This window comes from Eschscholzia californica, unplaced genomic scaffold (genome assembly GCF_041429995.1).
Source record: "Eschscholzia californica isolate CP2 unplaced genomic scaffold, dmEscCali1.0.p SCAF_5, whole genome shotgun sequence".
Lineage (NCBI taxonomy): Eukaryota > Viridiplantae > Streptophyta > Magnoliopsida > Ranunculales > Papaveraceae > Eschscholzia > Eschscholzia californica.
In genome coordinates this window covers 39397995-39418949 of record NW_028238472.1, presented here as the reverse complement: position 1 = coordinate 39418949, position 20955 = coordinate 39397995, and the positions used below count along the sequence as shown (strand labels likewise).

At 35.6% G+C, this 20955-nt stretch overlaps 1 protein-coding gene across 1 annotated transcript; it reads left to right on the top strand.

Annotated features, from left to right (window-relative positions):
• The first annotated feature begins 895 nt into the window (after window positions 1–895).
• LOC147539124 (uncharacterized) lies at window positions 896–5087 on the top strand. The gene is made up of 4 exons (XM_086641928.1): window positions 896–1583; window positions 2211–2420; window positions 4099–4272; window positions 4819–5087. The coding sequence occupies exons 1-4, from the start codon at window positions 981–983 to the stop codon at window positions 4936–4938; spliced, it is 1107 nt and encodes a 368-aa protein (XP_086498054.1). The 5' UTR covers window positions 896–980; the 3' UTR covers window positions 4939–5087.
• Window positions 5088–20955: the final 15868 nt, after the last annotated feature.

The following is a 20955-nucleotide window of genomic DNA, read 5'->3' as shown; positions in this document are numbered from 1 at the left end:
TCTTCCATTTACGTTTAGCAAGCTTTCAACACTTCGATTACCCATTAGAGGTTAGGTGTTATCACTAGTTCATCAATAATGTCATTTCCAGCAAGAAAGATATCGAACCGAGAAAGAAATCGAGCATATTTTCATCTAATGTAACTTCCCCCACTAGAACATTTACTGTTACATCTATCAAAACCAATTCAATTTTTCGTTTGACGAATTCGTTTATCCATTTACAACTACATAAACAATCTCTAGAAGGCTCCTTTGGTAAATAGTTACACAATTTTTTCCTCTCCTAACTGATCGAAAAAAAAATCATCTTCGTTTATAGGATTTTCTTTTTCTCTCTAGAAATCTCGTATTTTTCATAAACCATTATAAATTAATTACCGAAATAGTTGTTCATAATATGTTATTTCCTCGTTTGTTTTCGTGCATGATATTTGTTTTCGTGCATGATACTGAAAAAATAGAGGGATTTTTCCGTTACTTCCACCATCTTTTTTATTCTTTGGTCTATTTTTTCTAGAGCTAGGATCAATTTCGTGCGTAGACACATTATAAATGTTTCTCACAATTGCGACCTACAATCATCTCTTGTGCAACTCTCTCAAATTTCACAACTAAGTTGTATATTTTCACATGACAGAGTTATGTGAATATGCTAATTTATTGATTTTAAGTTTACTTAGTAGAATATGTTTCTAATTATCAAAGTTTAATCTTGTCTTGTGTAAAAACTTGACTTTTTATTTATTATTGAAGTGCCTGAGTTTATCAAGAATGCCTTGGCCTTAGCAAACATGCATGTGATTGGGACAAACGTCTCACTACAAGTGCCTATTAATTTAAATATATATATTTACATATATTTATATATATTTATATAATATAAACACCTTTTGCGGATCTATATAGCAATCTGCAGCTACATTTATTGTTTGAAGAGGAGGAACAAGATAGTAAGAAGTAGTCAGTAGTAGTAAGAGATGGAAGCTGCATTAATGGAGGAGTTGGTTGTTTTGTTAATGGAGGACAAAGTAGATGAACTCAACCCTAATAGTAGTACCACTTTGAGTGATTTGCTTATGAATGATAATTACTGGTTAGATGATCATGTCAACTACTTTCTTCACCATGATGATCAATTCACTTCCGTTCCTTCGAATCCAAATGCGGGTTTTGGTAATGGGTTTCAATATCCCAATCAAACCCTTAATAATCCTCCTTCCATCTTGGACGATTATGATCACATTCAGTTTCTCTTAGATCAACCTAATGATCATCAAGATTCCATTGAGCATGTTACTTTACCGCCTACCCATGAATACCAAGAACCTCAACAACCCGAACCCGAAATAGAAAAGTTGGTAGTAGAGGTAGGTCAATCTCAAAAAAGAAAACCTAATGATGATGAAGATCAAGATCAAGATATTCAAGAAGAAGAAGAAGATGAAGAAGAAGATGGGGTAGAGAGATCAGCTGATGGATCAATACTTGTTAGTAAGAATTTAGTGTCTGAACGTAAAAGAAGGAAGAGACTGAATAATCAATTATTCACATTGAGATCTATTGTTCCTAACATAACTAAGGTACTTGACTTTTTCTTACACTTCGTTTACACTTCATCTATAGTCAACTTGACAAAGACCTGCATGAAATGACAAATTTTGAATGGGAGTGGGTTTTCTTTGTATGATATGGCCATGAGGTTCTAGATAGAACTCATACAGGCTGTAAGAGTCCAATAGGTCAACTAAATAATGTCTGGGCAAGGTACAAGGTCACTGTCACTCCCACCTAATGACTTAATAAATACATAGTACATGTAAAAAAATGATTGGGGGACTCTTTAGCATGGTGGATAGTTGAGTTGGCTAATAAAACTAGGGGTATTTTCACTCTTTTCATAGTCTAGAAAGATCAAAATACTCCTTGTCTTATTAGGGGGAGTGCACCCTGGAGTATGCCACAGAGTCTCCTATCAAGATTAGTTTTGTAATAAGAATGTTTCTTACTTTTTCTTGTGATGTTTTTAGTATCTAATAATTAAATTTTTCTTCTTAAAACAATTATATTTAGGCATTTAACTAGTTTGTTAGTAATTACCTAAATTTTAGTGTTCTTTTTAATTAGATGTAGCTTTCATTTGTCATTATTTTAAAGGAATTTTTTCGGGGGCCTAATGGAGGAGAAAAATTAATTTGTGATTTATACAGATGGATAAACGATCTGTTCTTGTTGATGCTCTTGCTTATCTACGAAACATAATCCACGAGATAGAGATTGAAACCGAAAAGAAGAATTCATCACCATCATTACCATCACCATCTTTGTCATCCTCATCTTCGTCTGAAACTATTCATCACTCTGTGTTAACTACTATAGTACCATGTGAGCCTTCTCCAGCTCTTCCAACCATATCCAAGGTATACCTTACCTGTTTTTGTATTGATTAACAAAAATATAATACTGTTTATATAAATCGACGAATAAGCAAATAAATTGATACTGGAATAGTTCTACATCTATTTAGTAAACTTAAGAGTTAAAGATTCGATTCGCAGTAAAAGTCAAGGTCCATTCATTATTGACTTGTGTTGATAGGGTATCGACAAAATACATGTAAGAAATAAATGATCATGATACACATAGAGCTTCTTGGGTTTCAAATGTTTTCCATTAATGATTTATAAACAATGCCCTTTATGATAATCAAAATCTGCCAATCAATGGTAGATCTCAATGATGTAACTTGTCATAGTTAATTAAATTTACTAATACTTTAAATTTTAAAAGATAAGCTAGTTTTCACATGTAGGTAAGAAGTTAACTCCGTTTTTTGTGGAGATTCCCCTTGTGATCTCATCTGTCCAACCCATTTGAGGGGGAGATTCCCTTTCTTGTGATTGAGGTATATACTCTAAGTAGTTGGAGGAAATGACAAAATTAAGATTTAAAAAACAGTGGTTCTAACTTCTTACAAACTAGTCCAACTCATTTTGTCAAAGACTTGGTCATTGTAGCAATCCCTCTTCTTGATACAGTGGTTTGACACTCATTGCGCAACACAAAAAACCTAAGTTTGATCTCATCTAAGTGCATGATCCAGGAATATTTATTGAACTTGAGTACAAATAAAGTAGAGGTGGATTAGTTGGGCTTTAGACTTTGGAGGTTGATCTTTAAGGACAAATGTAAATGACCTTTAAGACTTAAATCAGACCGCTATAGACTAATTCTATTCATGAATTTTGATTTTATTATCTCTTCATGATCTATCTATGTAGACTTTTGTAGTTTATTTTCAAAAAGAAAATCTACAAACTCGTCCAATTAGGGCAACTACCCTGCGTGTCAAAAATACTTGATTTTTCTACTTCTATGACCAAACATTACAGTTTCAACAGAAAAACGTTGATGGACATAGAAAAAAGTGTGATTATGTTTTTATTTTACTGTAATCATAACTAATTATATGCTTGTAAAAAAGCTACTACACTTTTTAGTAAATTGAAAGAAAGTATTGTTGCAACAAAATTACATATTATTTTGAGCGCATCTGGAAAGTGTTTTTTTTTTGGAAGACGACTACGATCACTTGGAACTGAGACCTCCAGGGCTTTCTGGAGTTTGTGTTGTCCTTGGAATCACTTGGGCTACCAACTGTTGATATCTGGAAAGTGTTATTATCGCCTCTTTCCTTCGCAATCTCACTATAAAATAGGTTTTCAGAGGGGTGTTAATAACACTTCGGGTCTTCTAGGTGGCATCTTTTCAACCATTTGGTCACACTGCAAGTATCCACGTTTTCCATTTTGCAATAATATCTCTAATTAATAATAATAGTTAAACAACGATAATTAAATAATATAATTTATAACTCCAACATTATCAACATGGACTGACATTACTCGGTCGTGGGTACGATGTTGAACCAATGAATAGTAAATCAATATAACATTGATATTTATTTCTTATTATCGAACGAAGCATATCAGACGATGACAAATTGACAATGACCACGTGACATTAAAAAATTAATGTTTTGTTAATTAACATTTATCCCTGATTAATGATTTTCTTAAATGAATAAATAAAATGTAGGTGGAAGCAGAGAAATTGGTGGAAGATAGATTCTTGTTGAAGATTGAATTCAACAAGACAGTAGGTGGAGCAAGCCAAATTCAACGATCCATTGAAACCCTAGGTTTGGAAATCACAAATGTCTCCATTTCTGAACTTGACAAAGATACCTTCCAAAGTTCCATTTTCTTACGTGTAAGTATTATTATTATTATTATTATTATTATTATTATTATTATTATTATTTTAAGGTAGATACAAAACTTACTCATGGGTCATGACATATCTGGATCAATGGGCCAGTGACTTGCTTAGGGCCCAAAAGGGTAGACCACAAAGTAGTTATGACTAAGGCTGGCAATTTGGCTCGGGAGCCCGAACACCCATGTTTGGGGCTCACGGGCCGGTACTCATGGCGGGCATTGTGTAAATATTTTTGTTTTTACGCCGTCCAATCCCGTCAGCCAAAGCCAATGAACATTGATACATGGTGCCCAAACGCCCAAACTCAACTTGGAAGTGTCTACGGTCTTGAGCCCGGCCCGGTTCTCACCCCCAGTTGCGACAAAAAACTCATTGGTCCATTTAGTCTTGGCCCGTTGGCCCGTCTAGTCTTGACCCATTGGCCCGTCTAGTCTAACATTTTAAGAGCACATTGGGATATTAAAATGAAAAATACAATAAAGAAATATAATTAATTTCTTTATCAGTGTTTAATGATTCAAACTCTCAATATTGTAGGTAAAGAAAAAAGGAACAATGATGACAGAGGAAATCCTGTTAAGACGGTTAGAAAAATCTACTAAACAGTTAGGTTTTCTTCTACCTTCTGACATGTGTATTGTTAATCAAGAAGTTTGATCTTAACCTTCTCACACTTTGTTATTTTTATTGTGGCTTGAGAGAGAACCAACTCTTGTTATTTGCTAGATTTGATGATGTATTTGAGAGGACTTCAATTTTAGCATTAATTTGAAAAGAAAGTAATTTATGGTGTGTTGGGATGAAAATGAGTTCTTTTGTTCCTTTCTTTTGTAACAAATAAGAAATCTAGAATTCACCATTATTTGAAATTTATCGCGGAAAGATCGTTTTTTCAAAATAAACGAGTTTTGAAGACATTGTTTTTCTCAAATCCGTTTTCAGAAAAATTGAGAAACGATATTTGTTTCCTCGAAAAGATTTTTTTGAAAATCTGTTTCTTTTTTCGAAATTTTTGTTTTTCTAATATTTGTTTTCTTAAAAGTTTTTTTTTTTCAAAAGTCCAATTTTTCTCGAAAAACCAACTTTTTCAGAAATATTAGATTTTTGGAAAACACAAAGGTTTTGGAAAATAAACCGACTTTGAAAATTCAAAAAAAAAAATAGATTGTTGAACAAATAACTTTTGGAAAAAAATTTGTGACAAATATTTTTGCAAAATATGGTATTCGAAGAAATACTTTACTGAAAAAAACATCTTTTGATAATTTTTTTTAAACAATCACAAAAGACAGTATTTTGAAAGAAACATTTTTTGTGATTGATTTTAAGTTTGAAATTTGAATGTAAGAAGAATGTATGTTTATGTGATACTCCTTCCTTCCTTTTGTGACAAATTTTTTTAATGTTTTGTTAATTAACATTTAATTCTTGGTGTTATTCCTTTCATGATGTCCTAAAATAATTGTTCATATAACATTCATTAGTAACTAGCTAGAAAGTTTAAATTTCTAAAATTACTCTTTAGTTTAAATACCAACAAAAGGTTCTAAACTTGTGATTGGTCTTACACTTCCACCTACATAATCGCCTAAATACTTTAGTTGTCAACAATAAATACGGTGGATTCTTTTGGGACATCCTAAAAAATCTATCGAGAACAAAGGCTTAGTCAAGCAAGATTGATATAGGGGACAAACTTATTTTTTAGCTTAAAAATTCACTTGTATGTTTTTATCCCGTTAAATCTTCATCTTCACCTCTCCTCCACCAGAACTTCCGACCGCCACCACCATTTCCAATCATTGACCGTAGTTTAAGGTATTCGGAATAACGTATTTGTCTTTAACAGTACGTAGTAATTTTGGTAGGATCAATGATTGATCTGTTTTCCGGATTTTCCGTTACAATGTAATCGATTTCAAGTTGTTGAAAGAAAATTAATGTGATCACCTTTTGTTGTTTGTTCCATAAGATGAGTCAACTTTGACGTACCAGGTAAGGTTTTCATATTAACAATAGTCATTGATAAGAAGAATCACTTTCAAATTGTTGCAAAAATGTGTTATATCAATGGAGAAGTATAAATCAGAAAACCAAAATATTGTTTGTTGTGTCGTGGTATGGATGCTACTGCTTTGAAAGTGATTTCGGAACAACCTTGGTGCAAATTGTATTCTCCGGACGCTCCCAAAGGATTTACCACATCTACTGTTTTCTTGTCACACCGAATAGAAAAATATTGGATGTGAGGAAATTTTGGTCAAAACTTAGAAGAAGATGAATTTCATCGCGCATTTCTCTGCTATGTTCGACCAAAATTTATAGCCTTCGAGAAAGGTGTAACCTATTAGGAAACGTAGAGGAGATGACAGGGGCATTGGAGATAACCTCAGAGCAAATCGTGAGATCATGGCTTATCCTAGGATTCTCTTTTAACAAAAGATAAGTTAAAGTAAAATTACTCCGGTTAGCAGAAGGAGTTTTATTTTATTTTAAATTCCTCAAACCCCGCGCCCAACCACCCCCCCCCCCCCCCTCCCCCAACTCACCCCGAGAAAGGTGTAACTTATTAGGAAACGTAAAGGGGATGATAGGGCCGCTGGAGATAAACTCAAAGCAAATCCTGAAATCGTGGCTTATCCTAAGATTTTCTTTTAACCCCCCAAATAAACCCAACAAACTTAACAAAAGAAGAAAAATAACATATTCCAAAATCCTGAAGGTCCCAAGTTTGATTCCTATAGGATCGGAGATGAATTCCATGGTTATTGAATTTGAGTTATTAAAGGTATAAATAATAATAAGTTTGTCTGGCTTTAGGCTCTATGTTGTTAGACTTTAGGCCCCTTTAATTATTGGTTTAGCTTGAGTTGTTATTGTTCTTATCACGTCTTGACGATGTATTAATACCTTGTAAGTACTTTTTGTTGTTATCATATAATTGACTTAACGTTTTCTAAATAAAGCTTCTGCGATCTTAGATTTTTTTCAAAAATCATAATTTTAGATTTAAGAGAAGAAACTAAAATCTCAGGAGAAAGACTTAAATCATTATGTTTTTTTCACCAGCAAGAATTGGATAGAAAATTTAGTTTTTCCATTAAGGGTGTGTTTGATATCTTAACATTTTCTAAATAAAGCTTCTGCGATCTTAGATTTTTTTTCCATGGAAATATAAGAATTTCCATGGAAATAGGTATTTCCACCGTTTGATACGAAGTGTAATTCCACGGATTTAATTCCCTAGAGAAATAGTCCATTTTTAGTTCCTTGCTCCCCCTTAGGAATTTGTTTCCGTGAAAACTCAAAAATCAAAATAAAAATATTTTAATAAATTTATTCACATGAAACCTAACATTTATCTCTATATATGTTCAAAACGACATTTTTGACCATAAAACTTAGCAAAATAAACTTTTACTTATAGATTAGACAAATCACATTTTTGTCCTTTCCTTACCAATGACATGTTTACAAGTTATCAAAATGACATTTTGTCTTTATATAGCCAAAATTACATTTTTACCCTTTATAATATCAAATTGACATTTTACCTTTATGTTGTCAAAATGACATTTTTACCCTCACATAATACCAAAATGACATTTTTATCCTTATGTGGTCTGAATGACATTATTACTAATGGTATGCCTACAAGTTTATGTTAAAATGACAATTTTACCCTTTTTTATTAGTAAAATCTCTTTTTTATCCACACGTAGTTTAATTTACATTTTTGTTTTGTTTTCTCGACAACTTGACATTCTTACTCTTAAGTTAGCAAAGTGGCACAAGGTTAAATAATTTTGTAAGATAGGGTAAAAGTATATTTTTGACAACATAAGGGTAAAAATGTAATTTGGACAACATAAACATGAAAATGTAATTTTGCCAACATAAGGGTAAAAAAGTTACTTTGACAACATAAAGAATAAGTAAAAACTCTTCATTGAATATTATATTCGTAGAAGTTAGTTGTCAACCAAATAATAGAGTTTGTAATTCCACGGAATAATAAATGACTACCAAACGAAAGAACTCTTATTTCTATGGGATAAATTCCGTGGAAGACTTTCCGCGGAACTCTTTTATTTCCGTGGAATTATTTCTCTTGTATCAAACACAACCTAAAAGAAAGGAATTTATTTTGTGAGATAATCAAACATCAATACTTGGTAAAATACCAGCAAGATTAAACTATTTATCTATTTGCAACTCTAAACACTAAAGATTTTGACATTTTTCTTCTCACACAATCCAAAATAAAGGTTTCAGAAGGTACATTTTGCGAACAAATGACTCTCTTCTGTCCAACACATATCATGGCAGGGGTATGTGCCTAGAAAGAATTTGGAGAGAAAAAGTAGTTTCCTTTCTCTATCTAAACCCTGACCATACACATATTCTAACTGGAATCAACCGGGATAGAGGTTGGGAAAAGTTTCATGGTTCTATTTTGAAAAAGAGAGAGAGAGAGAGAAAAAAAAGACTTGTTCAAAATGCAATTCAAATGGAGTTACTAGACTATAAATATAAACTCACTAGAGAAAGATTTAAAGCAACCTAGGAAGAAAGGTAAGCATTTTTCCCTCCAACACAAAAAAATAAGGTTGTGTTCGATATGAGAAAAACAGTTCAATGGAAATAAAAGACTGTACCCTAAAAGATTTTTAAGGAAAGTCTTCCATGAAATATATTCCGTGGAAATAAGAATTCTTTTATTTGGTTATCATTTATTATTGGGTTAAATCCGTTTTGGCCCCCGATTTGTGACCAACTGGCCGTTTTGGCCCCTAATTGTGTCCGGCAGTTCGTTTTGGCCCAAAAAAATTCCTAAATGGCCCCAAATTTTTTCAACCTCCCAATTCTACCCTCATGGCATTTCTGTAATTATTTTTTTCTTTTTCTTTGTCCACCTCATCTAACAATTGTCACATCACTCTGTCCACCTCACCCTTCTTCTCCGGCGAAAGGTTGCCGGCCGGAATAAAAAATTTTGGCCGGCCACCTTTACCAAAATAATTTTTTTTTTTCATTTCTCTCTTCTTCATCTCCTTCTTTCTCTCTTCTTCTTTCTTTACCTCTCTCTCTCTAACCCCTCTCTCTCTATAACTCCGGCGAAGGGGCGGAGCCCCTTCGCCGGAGAACCAGACCTTGAAGGTTCACTTTGAAACCAGACCTTCAAGGTCTGGTTGGAAACCAGATTCGGTTTGGTTTGAAACCAGACCGAGATTTGGTTTCAACTAACCAGATTCCGTTCTGGTCAGTTGAAACCAGATTCCGATCTGGTTTCAAACCAGACCGAGATTTGGTTTCAACTAACCAGATTCCGTTTTGGTTAGTTGAAACCAGATTCCGATCTGGTTTCAAACCAGACCGAGATTTGGTTTCAACTAACCAGATTCTGTTCTGGTTAGTTGAAATCAGATTCCGATCTGGTTTGAAACCAGACCTCGGTCTGGTTCTCCGGCGAAGGGGCGGAACCCCTTCGTCGGAGTTATAGAGAGAGAGAGAGAGGTCAAGAAAGAAGAAGAGAGAAAGAAGAAGAATAGAGAAAGAAGGAGATGAAGAAGAGAGAGAAAGAAGGAGATGAAGAAGAGAGAGAAATGAAAAAAAAAAATATTTTGGTAAAGGTGGCCGGCCGGAATTTTTTATTCCGGCCGGCAACCTTTCGCCGGAGAAGAAGGGTGAGGTGGACAGAGTGATGTGACAATTGTTAGATGAGGTGGACAAAGAAAAAGGAAAAAAAATAATTACAGAAATGTCATGGGGGAAGAATTGGGAGGTTGAAAAAATTTGGGGCCATTTAGGAATTTTTTGGGGCCAAAACGAACTGCCGGACACAATTAGGGGCCAAAACGGCCAGTTGGTCACAAATCGGGGGCCAAAACGGAATTAACCCTATTATTATTCTGTGGAATTACAAATTCTATTATGTGGTTGATAACTAACTTCCACGACTATAATATGCAGTTAAAAATTTTTATTTACCCTTTATGTGGTCGAAATGTCATTTTTATCCTTACGTAGTCAAAATGACATTTTTACTTAATGTTGTCGAAGTGATATTTTTACCCTTATCTTGTCAAAATGACATTGTTATCTTGATGTAGTCAAAATGACAATGTTTTTCTATAAGTCAAATAACCTTGTTACTCTATGTTGCGAAAATCATATTTTCCCTTTATGCCATCAAAATGACATTTTTAACCTTATGTTGTCAAAATGATATTTTTTTTGAAAATGCTGATTGAATATATAAAACGAAAAACGGTTACACGATTAGAAAACGCAAAAGAAACTCCCAAAAAAACGAGGGAGCGAAGTAGTCACTCCCCCGTTTGAATCAAAACGGCCACGGCTATACCAAAATCAACAAAAAGCTCGTCGTGACCTATAACCCCCAAAGCTAGCCCGCTAGACTGAAACGCTTGCGCTTACACCCGCCCGGCCTCCCAATTAAAACACCCAAGAAGTAACTACCTAAATTACCTACCTAACCCGAAACAAAAACAATCACACAAACCCCCCAAACTGACACGAACGACATCACACCATTGCCCCCTACAGACCAAACTGCCTAAGACCCATCATCCCCCCTCCTTAGGTCCCCCCTACTAGTGAACCCTTCACTCCTTGTTTTGCCGGTCTTCCACATCATCTTTGTTCTTCCTTTCCTTCCTGAGTTCCTCCTTTTGAGTGGATCGAATCGGATTACGACTCCTGTGAGTAGATAAGTTCCATTCAAGCAACCTAAGTTCTCTCGTTTGCCCAACGAACCTCTTCCTTTTAATGCTAGCTCTCATGGCCTCCAAAGACGAACCATACTCCGTAACTCGATCCTGATGGTGTGGTAGAGAAGCCAGGAATTGTAGAGGCTTAGCCAGGACGGACTCTTCCTGGTCCATTTACACTGCCTCTTTTCCTTTCGAAGCCGAGCTCTGAAACGGCCCCACCGACCACCCCAAAGCCTTCATCTTGTCTCCCAACTTGTCCTGTCTGGACCCCAAAGCCTCCTCCCGGTTGTCCTGCCCCCGAGTTGGGGTTTCTAATGATAGCTCACTGGAGACCTGAGGACTAGGGGTGCCTATAGCCACGAGCCTCAGACATCTTTCATCCACCGCCCTTTTGAAGTCTTGTGCTTTGTGAAAAGCCTTCTTTAGGCACTCCGGCCCAACGTTAGATTTCGCCCACCTAACTAACATGTCCTTGAGGACCCTCACCGCCGTTAGGACCTCCTCCGACTGTGGTGTTGCTATGACTGACTTGAGGTTATCGTTGTCCGGAACCAACTCCTCCCCTATAATCTCTTTTCCTTTTCCTGTTAGTACTTCAAGCCCGATCCCTATATGATGTAGACGCAACGGAAATATAAAAACGATAAATAAAGTAAAGGAAGAACGATAAAATAACTGAATAAACTTAATAAACTATAAACTTTGATTTGGTTTTCTCTTCAATCTGAATATCAAAATAGACTAGACCTCCTTTTATAGGATAATAGACTTTCCTAGATAGACTCAAACTAGGATTCCTAAATATTAAAGATACTTAAAACATTGAAACTCCTAAATAATAGAAATACCAACATAAGGTAATTTCCTAATCCTAAACTAACTAGGACCACTATTGTGGCCGACCGGGACGTTGGCACGCGTGGACGTGGGCCCACGTGTTATGCGCCTGCATCACTATATCTAACTTCCTTTGGTCTAACTGAAACTCCTTTGTATGAATCGTTATTCCTCCCTCCGGTACCCTAAGTCTGTTTATAATGTCTTTCTTTCTGCTGACTGATCCGACCGAAAGATCACGACTAGGGCTTGAGTTCAAGCTACTACTATCAGTGAGAGGTAGAGTGGTCCTTCGCAGAATCGGGAACGAGTTTCTAGGTGTACGCACTGGAACTCTTACTGAAGGAAACAACTCCTACCACACTTTTGATTCAGTATCCGATAGCGATTCCACCTCCGCATATTTATTGAACCAAACTCCATCAATGACTAATTCCTGGTTTACTGGGATTGCTTTACCTTTCTCAGATAGGACTGTAATCGAGGCATACCATAAGTTATTCAACCTGGAAGTATCTACATGAATGGCCAATATCGTCCCGACCCCTTTTATCAAAACTGCGAAGATTTGTTCCGACCAAAGGTGAAACGGCAATTCAAACAATTTTACCGCATAAACGTTATCTCTTTGTACCAAGGCGTTGCATGTGGGCTCCCAACTCCGGACGGACAAGGTGGCCTCTGCTTCATCGATCATTATAGCTTCCAGTTCTCGGAGGTGTTCCATGTTGAGAGGGGTTCTCAGGATTGCTTCCCCCATTCTAAACGACAGGATATCAACCTCAGATGATCCCAGAACGCTATGTATTACCCTTCTTACTCTCGTCCAGTAGTCGACCGGCGGGTTCAGCTCTAGAACTAGAGTACCTACCCAAGAAATCTTTCCATTACCTACAACGGCCATGATCGATTTTTTACCGGAGATGGTGAAAAAGATAGAGGGTTGAGAAGGAGTGAGAGTATGGGGCTGAGACAGTAAGAGTGGTTTAAATCCATTCTCAGGGATACAAAACGATGGGTCAGGCGGCGAGTTGACATCCATGCCCCCATTCCTTGCATGCATGCGGTGATCTTTGGATTGCGTGAGGCCGTCACATCTCGAGACTTCACCCACCCTTTTTCCCGTCCACCTCATCCTAGTAGCCATGATGTCATCCAGAAGGTATGCCAAGCCGTACCACCCCTCCTTCGCCCCGACTGCGGAAACCTAATGAACCGATATCCATTAACTCCGACTCCCTCTCTTTGCACCCATATGTGCTCTCCTCGCACGTTCATCGTGATCTCCCAGATCCGCAGGTTAGACCCTACCTTAAGGAAACCCCATATCTTAGGTAGCTCTGATCATCGTCGATCAGAAGAGACCTCAACCAGAAACCGACATCGACTCTTCACCCCTTTGTCGTGAAGGGATAAAGTCCAGGATTTTTCCTTCCCTACCTCCCAAATGCTCATTCTTCCAATCGCGAGCATCGAAAACCCGATATTCCTCCCTACCGAAAATAAGCGTCTCACCCACCGATCACCTCTACCCGATGAGGTCGTCATCCTGTGAGTTAAACGAACTGGTATTACTCCCCGATTTCCTTCTCCATCTCTCTCCTCTAGCCGAACCGCCGACCCGCCCGTACAATTTACAATCTCTAGAATATCCCACACAAATTCTTCGTCGGAAAAATTACCAGTGTCAGAGCTTCTCTCTTTTCTTATATATATGTATCGTTCCACAAATACAAACGGGTCATAAATTCAAAATGATATTTTTATCGTTACGTTGTCATTTCGGTACTATAAGAGGGTGGGAATGTCATTTTGAAAACTTTAAGGTAAAATGTCAGTTTGGTATTATAAAAGGGTAAAATTATAATTTTGACTAAGACTAAACTATCATTTTGACAATATAATGGTAAACATGTCATTTTGGTATTATATAGTCGCAAAATTTGCCAATATTTAGGTAAAAGTGCATTTTCCTAATATTGATAGGTAAAAATGTCATTTTAAACATTATGGAGATAAATATTGAATTCAAGTCTCCAAATATATTAAAATAATAATTTTTTACTTATTTCGGACTTTTCTTGGAAGTTAATTCCTAGGGGAGCAAGAAATTAGAATTAGAGTATTTCATGAAAATAGGTTCTTTAGGATATTAAAACTATGGAAATATAATTGGTATCAAATGCGAAAATACCTATTTTCACGTAAACTCTTTTATTTCCATGGAAATAGGTGATATCATACGCAACTGTAAGAGTAAAATTTAACCTAAGACTTGCACTGTAAATACCTTGATAGCCAAATTGATGATGTTTTGTTGCCTATGGATCAACTCTGCCACCTTAATGATGTACATGGCACAGTCAACAGTTGGTAGCCAAGTGGTTCCAAGGTGTTGACATAAAGTCCAGAAAACCCTGGAGGTCCCAGGTTTGAATCCCAGAGAAGGTGGAATCTTTGGTTATTTGAATTAGGATTATTAGGGTATACATAATGGAGTTGGTCTTTAGGCCATTGTCTAGTTGGGCTATAGGCCCGGTCTTGTTTGAGTTTGAGTGGGCGGTTATCGAGCTTATCACATCTATGATGTATCAATGCCAAATGTAACGACTAACGTAGATCGTAGTCGAGTTCCAAAAAAAAATGATGTACATGACACTAAAGAGGTCTCCATAAAAAAAAGGGTCCTTGTAGTGTGGGAGTTTTAGTGCGGGTGCAGGGCTCGCACCCCCGGCCACATGTGTCTAATTTTGTAATGGACCTCGTGTAAATGTGAAGGTGCTTATATAATTTCCTACGTTTTTTTCTTCTCTCAAATTGTCTCTATCCCAAAGTGTGATTTTAGGGGTGGTAGATGTCCCCCAATGACAATGTTCGTGTTATTAGTTGAAGACATTTCAAATGTCCTCAAATGTATTGATCGGGGAGATTTTAAATGTCTTCAAATGTCTATGTTGTTGGTTGGAGACATTTCAAATGTCCCCAAATGTATATATATTATTCGTTTGAGACACGAAAATTACGGACATTGCAAGACAAATTGGTTACGAGGACATTTTAGTATAAATTTGGGGAGTTTTTTGAGAGAGAATATTTACATAAATATGAAAGACACTTGCATGCTTAGGGAGATTTCAGTAAGGAAGATAATACCAATAATTATTATTATCAAATGAGATTCATAATATATAATAAATGATATATGACAATATTAATTATTATTATTATGTTATTATAATACTCTATATTATAGTAATTATTATGATACTATATTATAGTAATAATAATATTACTATTATTATAATATTATATTATTATTATATTACTATATTATTGTACTAAATTAAATAATAACTATTACCAATTGTTCATCAATATCTAAAGTTGTCTGCAAAAGTAAAAAAAAAATATAATTTTGAAATATCAATAGAAATTTATTATTTCAAAAGATAAGAAAATAATAATAATATTCAACAATAAATATTTACGAAATGTCCATCAATGTCCACAGGTATCTACTGGATGTCTAAGAAAGTCGAAAATTATATATTTGAAATATTAATAAAAATATTTTATTTCATATGGTAAGACAATAATATTAATAATATGATTAGATAATAATTATAATATAAATAATAAATGTCTACCAATTGTCCTTCAATGAAGAAATGATGATAATAATAATAATTATTATTATTATTTTTATTATTATTTTTATTTTTATTATTATTATTATTATTATTATTATTATTATTATTATTATTATTATTATTATTATTATCTCATCATTAAAGGACAATTGGTAGACATTATTATTATTATTATTATTATTATTATTATAGTAAAACGTACTATACATTTTGTCTATGGATTAAATCTCTTGAAATGTCCCCAGGATATTTTGTCTATAGACCAAATGTCTTGAAATGTCTCAAAGGCAATTTGTTTATAAACCAAATGTCTTGAAATGTCTATAAAGACATTTTGTCTATAGATAAATGTCTTAAAATGTTTAAGGAACATTTTGTCTTTGAGTGTCCCCAAATGTCCTAAACCACTACCACCCCTTGGATATTTGGGAGATACACACAAGGATCTGAAATGATTTTTGGGTCCCAAATACCCCCCCCCCCCCCCCCCCCCCTTCCTAACAACAAAAACTCAACACTAACATCAGACTCTCAACTTATTACTAATAACTAATGGAACAATCCACTGGATTACACTTTTGATGATCACATTAGCAACTTAATTAAATCTATTGAAATTTAAGTCAAAGGGCAGGACACTCTGCGTTGGACTCTTACCAAATTAATCAGATAAATATATTACTGTGAGCTCTATGCATAAACACTTATCTCTAATACCACATCAACCTAATTTATCGGAAGTCCCTTGTGTTATTCCTCTGGTTATCAATCGATAAGTTGATTTCTCTTTGTCTTGGCTTGATTTAGACAGAGTTTCCTTTCTCTAACTTATAGAGAGATAAATTATTAATGAATAATGATTTATCAATATTCTTTCTTTCGGATTAACCGAGATAGATGTTAATGCAGTCGAGGCGAGAATAAATTCTCTTTCCTTAAGACATTTTACACCCCCGTAACAGTAGCAAACGTTAGGGTGTATGCCTTCGGGATACAACGACTTTCCTTTCAGAGTTTTAAGATGGTAATTCTATATTCTGAAAGCGGACGAACCTTTGTAAGTATTATGAGCTCTTAGACTAATGCGGATGATCTTCTAGACGCTTCGGAAATTCAAACTTCACTCGAAACTTCTTTCTTCCTTTTTTTAGATATTCTAGGCAAACCAGAACCTCTAATTGTTAGAAGGGAAGAAAAGAAGAGAATGAATTGAATTGATGAGATATGAAGTGGGTTTGGTTGGTTTATATAGGAATTGAATGGGTGCATTTGCCTTTTGGGGTCAAAAGACATATAACCCTTCAAATATGCGGACCAAAACTGAATATTAGAGGCGGTGCATCCTGGGCCCTCAGATCTTGCTTGAAAACGCGGAGCAAACGCCATCCGTTAGATGGAAATACGCATGCCGGAGAGTTTGCTCAACAGAGAAGAAACTCAGCCGTTAGATGATGATCTGGTGGTATCCCGAGCCATGCCCGACACGGGATTAGCGCGGACCGTTGGATCCGCGAGGATCCAACGCTTCTGCGCTAGGCCCGAAACTATCCCGCACTCTCATTTGCGCAACCGTTGGATCTTGTACAATCCCGCGCATTGAACGCCATCCGTCCATATTAGGACGTGCGTGCTTTGCTCGAACGATCCCCAATCTGACTTGTCCTCTTTGACGATTTAGTCCCTATTTCAATCGATTTTCGTCTAAACTTTAAACTTGAATTTCTCATTCATTGGCAATCGGATTTGAGTGATTCTTAGCTCTAAATTGAAGAGCTCGACGAGATGAACGCAATGACGCATTATGTTTCTGAGTTTGACGAGTCGGGTCGAGCCAAAATCGGCTCCGATTCTAACACCCGTTCAAAATCGGATTGTTAAATACATAAATAATCAATATAAATGGCCATCGTGTAATGATACTGAGACAATGGGATTGTTAAATACATAAATAATCAATATAAATGGCCATGTGTGGTTATATCATTGCCACAAACATCACGTCACTTATAGAATAGATTCAATCTTGGAAAAACCTTCACGACTATGAATGTTATACTAAGCAGGTTCACTACTTTACCATTCTTTGGTATGTATGGAAAGCTGATGGGCCTAAAAGGTTACCCTAAAAGGTCTCCACCCGCAAGTATACGGACGTCAAGTAATAAGTCCGGTAAGACCGGTTCGTTCCTCAGAGACTAAGTTAAACTAAAATCTAACCTTAAAACTATTGAGATTTAAAAATGGTTTGATTGAGGTAAAATAAAAATAAAATATAAAACTCAAAAATAAATAAATAAGTCGGTATTCAGAAAAAGGGAACCTAGGGTTTTCGAATCCGTCTTCCTAATAATTCTAACGACAATTTAATTTTGATCTAATTAGAGAGTTCTTTATATAACTCAGGTTTTAGTCCATGAACGGTCTAAAAACCCGGAAGATTTTATCGTTAAAATGGTAAAAACTTTAATGAATTTATCGTTAAAATAATTATTATGACTTCATCTGAAACCCTAGATATAAAAGACTTAGCTACTCATGCTAGAAACGATAAATATTTGAAGTAATATAAGAAAAAGAAGAAAGAAACTTAACTTTTCTGCGATTTTCCCACCAAACAGAGCCTAAGGAAGTGATTTCCTTCTGTTTTTCCAAGAATCTGCCAAACGCACCCTCTGGAAAAACGATTTTCTCGTCTTCCAGGAAATGGTTTCCTCTCTGAGAAAATTATTTTCTCATCTTCTCCAACTCTATTTCTCTCTCTAACTTTCTGTTTCTTTCTCTCTTTCCACTAGAACTCTCTGTAATCTCTCTCTCTTAATGGATTCTATATCTCTCTCACCAAGAAAATAGAAACAAATAAAAGAAAATCAAAATAACAAGATGAAGTAATAGTTTATCTCAAAACCGAACCTTAATGTCTCTCTCACTTTCTCTCTTCCTCTGTAATCTCTCTCTCTCTCACTAAGAAACAAAGGTTACAAAAGAAAAATCAAAAATCAGAAATCAATAAGCTCTCGGTTTTCTCTCTCTCTTCCCTGTTTTCTTCTTTTAAAAACCGTGATCATCCTTCTCTGTTTTTCTGTTCTATAAAACTGATGATATCCCTTTCTCTAACTTTCTTCTTTCTTATATAGACCAACCGAGTCTCTCTTGCTCTATCTTCTGTTTTCGGTTTGAATCAATCTCCTCCAATCTCGGCTTCTCTGATTTTGCTCTCTCTCTCTCCAAAAACCTAACCAACAACCTTCTTCCTTCTCTCTCGGTTTTATGCTCTCTCTCTCTCTCTACCTTCTGTTTAAATCTCCTCGGTTTTGATTTTCAAGATATTCACTCCTGTTTTAGAGGAGAAGAGCTCTCCCTGTTATTCTCTATCTTTTCTAAATTGAAAAGAGAAGATGAGGTAATCCCGTGAGAGAGAGACATGAGCTGTTGAGAGTAGAAGATCAGGTGTGATACGGTTTACCGAATTAAAGTGCGTCGGCCGTCAGATGGTGTTTGCTCGTGTGCGTGTCACATTCTGGTGTGTTGGATCGTGCGGGATCACTAATGTTTGGTGCTGCGCAAAGTATTAGATAGGCCTCCTTCTTCTGTCCCGAATATGTACCACTGATGCCCAATAGTGTACCGAAGATTTCATCATTGCCGTCAGATTGAACCACACCACCCAACTAGATCAATGCCACGTGTCCTATTTGATCTGGTCAACTGTCTTTGACCCAAACTTTGACCTTGGCTAATTTGCTCGTCCGGACTCCGATTTGACTCCCGTTTTCGCCCACGGACTCGTCATGGACCCCTCTTCTCATCTGAGCATCAACATTATCCAAACTTACCATGCTACCCTTGTCACCAAATGACCAAAATGCCCCTAACACCAATTTCTCCCGATTTCGTCTGTTTTTCACATTAAACTCCGTAAAAGACATCTGAGAAAGAAAATCAAACAAATTATCAGAGTAACCGCTCGAACTGGACTAACTAACCCAAATTAAGAGATTCAAATGAGGTATTTTCACAACTCATCAAAAGCTCGTTGCGACCGATGTTTTGAACCCACTATCACTTCGTCATCTTAAGTAATTAATCAAATACTAACATTCCGGATAATTGGCTCAAACAAAAATTAAAACTTCTAAACACGGTGTACAATCAACAAATCATTGGACTCCAACACGACATCCTTATATTAAAATCAACATTGATGCATCATTTACTAACACGGCCGAACCTATTGGCAACTTTCAGGCCAAATTCATTGCAGCAAGAACAGTTCAAACTAGAGCCAAATCCATAGAGGAAAGCGAAGTAAAAGCAATATTATCCGCAATTCAATGGACAAAGGTGCATAATTACAAATATGTCATAGTTGAAAGCGGTAACCAAGGAATCATCAAATACCTCCAAGGACATCAAATTGAGCAACATTGGCAAGTACTTCCTTTTTTTTTGTTAAGAGAGGCAAGTACTTCCTTATGTGCGAACAATAAAAGCATTTTTTATGTCATTTCACATCATCAAGTTTGATCACATTGGGAGCAACAATAATATACCGGCTGATTCACTAGCTAAATGGGCAAGGAAACACAAGTGGAATCACACATGATCTTATATTCCTCCATCTATCTATCACTTGTATAATCATCACACTCTGAGTTGTTAATTTTAAATTTATGTTTCAACAAAAAAGAAATTTACTAGGCCCCTTCGCCACAGGCACTTTGGTGGTTCAAAGTAGGAGTTGAATGTTATTCAAATCGGGGTATCTGTGAAATGTTATCAACTAATAAATATTTTTATAGGAAAATATTGGAAAGTTACGTGGGCCACTCCACCATTTCAACGAAGACTCTAGGTAAAATAAGTTTTTTTGTCCAAAGGTGAAATAGACTTACAAATGCTAAAATTTGTCTTTTTTAATCTATCTAGGGGCCATCTATGTGGTTTGCGTTCCATACATGTGTTTCACTGTAATGTCGATTACAAAATTAGTCCTTTTCTATTTGATTAGGCAAATTTCACGTCGGCGAGATAATTTAAAAAAACTGCTTTTTTGAATTATACTACTCCCTCCGTCCTAAATTAAGAGTCTCATATTGATAATCCAATTTGTTTTCATATTTTTTCTTCTTTCAGATTTACTCTTATTTATTTGACAACTTTTCTTGAAGTAATTCAAGGATTATAATTTTTATTCTAGAAATACACGTAACTTTTCTTGAAGTAATTGAAAGATTACAAAGAAAAATCAACTTTTGTATTGAAAAATATCAAATATCTTAATTAGCTTAACTAAAGCACCATATATTGAAAATATCAAAAAAGGGTATTCATGGAAAAGTAAGGGATTTTATATGATATATAAAGAATGAGACTCTTAATTTGGGACACAAAAAAAGGAATACTGGACTCTTAATTTGGGACGGAGGGAGTAAAAAAATGTGATACAAAAT

Coding starts and splice junctions, on each gene's coding strand:
- LOC147539124 (XM_086641928.1), top strand. CDS start 981: ATGGAAGCTGCATTAATGGAGGAGTTGGTTGTTTTGTTAATGGAGGAC. Junction 1,584..2,210: donor TTGTTCCTAACATAACTAAG/GTACTTGACTTT, acceptor TGATTTATACAG/ATGGATAAACGATCTGTTCT. Junction 2,421..4,098: donor CTCTTCCAACCATATCCAAG/GTATACCTTACC, acceptor AATAAAATGTAG/GTGGAAGCAGAGAAATTGGT.